This window comes from Lissotriton vulgaris, chromosome 4_1 (genome assembly GCF_964263255.1).
Source record: "Lissotriton vulgaris chromosome 4_1, aLisVul1.2, whole genome shotgun sequence".
In the NCBI taxonomy this organism is placed as follows: domain Eukaryota; kingdom Metazoa; phylum Chordata; class Amphibia; order Caudata; family Salamandridae; genus Lissotriton; species Lissotriton vulgaris.
Window position 1 is genome coordinate 148,841,499 of NC_141691.1, and position 6,000 is coordinate 148,847,498.

General features: G+C 43.6%; 1 protein-coding gene across 1 annotated transcript in view; it reads right to left on the reverse strand.

Annotated features, from left to right (window-relative positions):
• The window catches only part of MAGT1 (magnesium transporter 1), a 164,083-nt gene extending 158,464 nt beyond the window's left edge, over positions 1 to 5,619 (reverse strand). Inside the window, exon 1 of the mRNA XM_086918407.1 lies at positions 5,004 to 5,619. Within this exon, the coding sequence (XP_086774533.1) occupies positions 5,004 to 5,096 (93 nt within the window). The 5' untranslated portion in view covers positions 5,097 to 5,619. The remainder of the gene's footprint in view (positions 1 to 5,003) is intronic.
• Positions 5,620 to 6,000: the final 381 nt, after the last annotated feature.

Sequence of the window (6,000 nt, forward strand, 5' to 3'; positions counted from 1 at the left end):
CACGACTTGCGCTGGAGGGCGCTAGAAGATTAAAAATAGTAAATTTACTATTTTAACACCTTCCCTAGTGTCCACGGGGACTGGTGTTAGAATAGTAAATTATACTATTCGATATCCGCGCCCCCAACGCAAGTTGTGGTAACGACTTGCGTTGTAAGGGACGCGTTGTAACAGCACGCGTTGTGACGGTACGCGTTGTACCGTCACCAATCCGCAGTAAGTGTGCTGTTGATGTACACCGAGTGCAAGTGTGTCTAAACTGGTACATTACATGGAGGACCCGGATTTCCATGAGGAGCGGAGAAATCCCCACCCGTCAGGTGTGTTTTGCTACATTCCTGTAAGCTGATAGGAACATGCACTGGAGAATGAAAGAGCCGGGCTATCTGTGTACGTTTCAAAGGGCTCTTTGATTCAATGATAGATCACAAGGAAGGGGCCTGGACACATGTCAGAAAGAGGGAGATTGGACTGATAAGGGAATAATAAAGATTAGGGTTGGGAGCTCCGGATTCGCCTTTGGATGCACAGCACTGTGGCTGACATCCAGGTGTGCACTCTGGTCACTCCCATGAATCTCGCTGGTTAATCAGCTTCGGAGACCTGCCTGCTGTGACAGACTTCCTTCAGGAGGTTGAAGAAAGAGGAAATAAGTCCATCTCCCGCAAGCAAAATGTTGCGAGAGCCCCAGGAGCCACAGACAAGACACTACACTGGAGCATTATAGTGTGTTAACCTTGCTTCATTGTGCCCTTGTAGCTGAGATAAAGGTGATCATGTGCCCTACATTCTCAAGTGGTAACTGGACATGTGGTAGAGATTGTACCATTGTGCACGGAAGTCATTGAGGGAGGTAAAACGATCTCTATGAAGGTAAATGAGGAAACATTGATGGCCATAGGCAGTAAGAAATGACATCAGAGACTCCTACGCGGAGGGAAGGGCCACTGAAATGGAACACCATACTCACACGCTACTGGAAAAGTACCATTGCGCATCAGTGGTCCTGTGTACTTAATGCCCAGCAAGCACGATATAATGTATGATCTGCTGCATAAATTGTCAAAATATTTGTTTCGAGAATAAAAAGGTAAGTTAAAAAATGCTGCACGTCGAGTTTAGTCATTCTTTGTAATTTGTTCACTATTAGCATACACGCAGATTCCCACAACAGCATTCAAACTTAAAAAGAATGTAAAAATACCATGCGGTTCTAAGAGTTCCTTTAACTGAATTGTAGGCCACATAATTGGTCTCTAAGCTGGGCAATTTAGTCCACTTGGCCACATAATTCGGTACTCCAATTTTATAAAATTGGCATGGAAAAGCCGCATAACTACGGCGATTGTGGCTATCATGAACACGAGCAGCTTGACAAAGGTCTCAACACTCAGTACTTTCTGAAAACTAAGAGACCACATTGCCGGTTGCGAGCCTTTGGAAACAGACAACACGCTACGGGACAATATTTTTGTTGAAGCTTGCAAGACTGGCTGAGAAAATACCAGAGTTTCAAAAACCTTCAGAGCCTGAAAAAACAGGAGACGTCCGTAGAAAGTCTTCAATTCAAATATTATCTATACCATTGATGCTTAAACACCACTTTAATGTTCTCTTTTTGAGATAAACTCTTTTTTCGCTTCGCTTTTGAGTTTCTCCAACCCTTTCATGCGACAGTAAATAAAACGACAACGTTCATGTAGCCCATCCATGTCATTGTGTGGGCTGGGATAACTCTCTGCGTCATGTGAAATGTATTCTTACTTCCTGTTTCCGGTAGTTTAGTAGGGTATCGCATGTGCAAGGTTTTGCCGAGTGTGTAAGTTGATTATTTTTCACTTGGAGGTGTCTGTTTGTCGGTGTAGAGGTAAAACGTTTTTTCAAAACGTTTAAATAACTTTTCGTTTTGCAGCTGGTTGCATTGCTCCATCTCTAGCTTAAACTATTATAAGATTCTGGGGGCGAAGCGTGCTTCTCGTTCAGTATATTAATGGCGACGTGGCCTGTCTTACTGCATATTGGGCTTTCGCATGCACTACGTCTTAACTGTACAAGGGACATTGAAGACACTGCACTCTGTAATCCGTGTTGCAAAACTACCGGAAATACATTTTGGATTTCTCCCTCGCTGGCAGTTTGAATATGCAGTGATGCACGGCTCTTCTGAAGCAAATAACTTCCATTGAGCGGAGGCCCACTGTAATTTGTTTTTTATTTCTCCTGTAATTTTCGGCCCAGTGGCAGTGACACTGTTGTGTATACTACATGCTGCAAAGGCCCGATGTTGGAATATATGCGCATTTAATATTCACAGCCTTTCCATGTTACCTTTTTAAGTCTTGAAAACACGAGCAGTTTTAGTAACCTATTCACAAATCAACATGGCACGAAAGTGAAAGGACTGCCAGACAAGCAAGGCAATGAGAATTATCAGTAAACATGCAGCCGTAAAAGTAAATGCGACTCCCCATCTGTTTCCAATTAACGCGACAGCGAGACAGGCAAATACAAACAAACGCAGATAATTCGAAACAGATGGCGCCGCTGCACGGTCCCGCAAGGTGGATGCCGTACATGCACGAGTGCTCATTGTAAACAGTGCAGTACATGTACGAGTTTTCGAAAAAGTACAAACCAATTCCAAGAGGTCACCTCCTAAGCAGCGCTTGCACGCTGCGCTAGGGTCGACCTAAAAAACAAGGACAGGGAAATATCTTGAGGAGGTGGGGTGAGGACGCCAGAAAGGATTCCTCGCACTTCAATGGACACTCCATTTCGGTAATATATTATTATCGCAAAATACATACAAATCCTACTACAGCTTGCCTCCTCTCCCTCCGCTCATCACTACAATGGGAGACAACGAAGGACAAAGTCTCAGCTATAAAAGACAGATAAGTTTTAAATTACAATAGTCAGGAGACTCATCTGTGATAGTACAAAGAAAAAAGCCTGTAATCTCGCAATTGATCAGCACTTGCCACCAAGCATCAGTCTCTGTAAAACTAAAATGGAGTGGGGGCGCTGGGAGAACTAACTACCCTTGTCGAGGAATACGTGTACACTTACGGTAAACTGCAATTTTAGTCCAGCCTAAAACTCACAGACAGTAAGCAAATTAAGTAAACTTGTGAAACACATACCACTAGGCACAGAACTGAAGTCTGAAGAAGATCCAGCAAGGAGGGATTAAGGCACAGTTCGCAAAGCTATGTGGGACCTTCGAGCCACGCAATACACGTCAGTTTACAGAACCGTACAGCAACCAGTCGCAAATACATTGCACATAAAAAATATTGTAACACACTCTTCTGCATGTCTGAATCAAGTTGGAGTGACATCCACTCACAATTCCAGTATGGCCTTGCTAAATTTAAATCTCTAGTCTGCAGAGAACATTTACATTTATTTGGACCTTCGAGAATGTTCAAAAATGCCACTCCAAAGAGAGGAGGGCATTGCAGAGGAGCTATACTTCCAGAGGGCAGGAGCCTTGGGCACCCCTTTATGGAGGGTTGGAGTTTCCATGCCTTGCACCTAGCAGTCATAACAAGTGCATCCACCTTCATGTTAATAAAATTGGCCGTGGTTTGTAATGTTGTTATAGGCTTAACCAAAGTGACTCAACTATAAATATGTGGCTGTAGGGTTCGCACTGCATCATTTTCACAATAAAACTTCAAACCGTGTAGTCGAATGGGGGTTTGCCACCTAGACTGCACATCAAAACAAATAACATTCAAAACCAGTGACAACAATACACGTCCGATACAATGTTGACACTGCTACGCATACAGCAAAGCTCCAAGCCACGTACTTGACTAAGCATTTGCCATCTCAACAGTATATCAGAAGCAAATAATAGTCGCAAATTACTCTACAACAGTACACGTCAAACATAACTCACTGGCACTATGATGTGCACTAGGCTCCTAGGAAGTAGTTGGTTCAGTGTGCCCCGTTGATAGAACAGCAAACACAGCACTACATAACAACCAGAAAGAGATAAATACGGTATGTAATACAACCTACGGCACGTTACCATACCTACACGACAAGCCTGAAAGTGTGTAGTGCAAGCAAATGTGTGTTGTGTAACGCAACAGAAAAAAATGAGAAACCATGGAGGACCTTATGCAAAATATCAATACTTTTCATACAGGCCACTGCACAATCACGAGACGTGCCATCGATTCAAGCTAGTTTTAAGAGTCCACCTAATGGTTAAAGCAATTCAGCGGGTAAAACTCTAGCATGCACGAATTAAAGCAAATGTGTACAAAGACGCCAGTTAGTACCAAATCAGACATGGCTTAATGGCATTCTAGACCACCTGGCAACAGAACGATCAAGGCACGCATTAGATACATTACTGATTCGCACAAGGACAACAACACCACGTTACTGGTATAAATAAATGACATTTGGGGACACCCGTGATGGTGATTAAGGAAATGTAATACGTGATATGTATTTCTCAATTAATTTGCATTGGAGTGAAACAAGTTTCAAGAAGAAAAAAAGGAACATCACTGTTATGTTGTGTATTATGCAGTTTCTCTTTAAATTGTGTTCCATCCATGTTCTATGGAACACTGTCACTGTGTTCTACTTATGTCATGTGTATTCTTGGGGATTCAGTTGAAGACTGTTCTGCTACCTGTCTGGCTGTGTACCTGCTTACTGAGGATTAAACTACTTCAAACTATCTACAGTGTCATTCTTCAATTTAACAAACACACCATTTTCCAAACATAATTGGGAGCACTTGCATGTAAAAGATACCAATCACTATGCTGCAGCCGACATGCAATCAGGGCAGACAACCCATCCGATAGCCAGAGAGCACCCTGGAGCTCTTAGTAGGGGGTACCACAGAGATCACTCACGTAAGCAAGTGCCCTGGAGCACCTTGCATTGACACAGTGCCTTGAGACCATCACTTCCGGGTCTCAGGCTGTCAGAGCTCAGTGCCAGGAGGCTGAATTCCCCTCCTCACTCACCTCCTTCTTCTTCTGTCCACTGGAGGGTGGCAGGCCGCAGCATACCAACAACAGAACGCCAAGCACCGGCAGCAAGAATCTCATGGCGGCCATCTTCCGTGTATACCAAGGATCAAAACTTCACACCATGGCAAAAGACACACCTCCCAAGCCGGACATCAACGTGACGTCGAGAAAAGCCGGTTGCGCAGGCGCAGTTTGATTTTTGGTGTATCGAGTGACGGAAGAAATAAAAGACAGAACCAGCATTTGACGATTTGACGTTCAACTGCTGTAATGTCAACGCAGTTCGAGGGTGGTATAGGGAGTAAAGCTAATTGTTTTTCATGGATTAGTATAATTTGTGCTATGCGTCTAAATGAACGTGGTTAATTTTGGACAGGTTTGTAAGATATTTTGTAGAGTTACATTAATCTAAGTTATATCTGTGAAAAAACAGCGTCAAAACAGTACATGTTACTCTATTCATGTGCTGCGTTTTGGGGACCCTCAGTTAAGGCGTTCGAGTTCAAAATTAAGAATATTGACATGGCCGTTTTGGTGACAGTCGCTGATGAGCAAACGCATCCTTTTTCTCTTTCCATTGCCTGGGATGTTCTTGGTACAGCGACGCCTTGCTCGTGGTTGTGAGATTCCCATTGGTCAGATTCACTCCGATAGAACGTGTCTTGCTGTTAAAGTACGATTGGTCGCTATACTTTCAGGGCGGAGCCGAGCTGTGGTTTGACAGCTCGAAAAACTAAGCCGGATTGAGCTGTGGGCCCGAAGAGGATGTTTGATTTTTGATTTTGAAAGTTCTATAGAGCGCGATCAAGATTAATTGACAAATGCACGTTATCCCAAGTGGTTTCAGTGTGGGCGGCTCATAAGAACGGGCCCTATATTAAATTGCTAACATTACTAAAGCAGATAAGGGATTTATAAAAAAAAAAATAGTGGGGCGTGGGGAGGAGCGCGGTACATTTTCCCAATCGTGGGGAGCAGGGCTTTAAGTGGG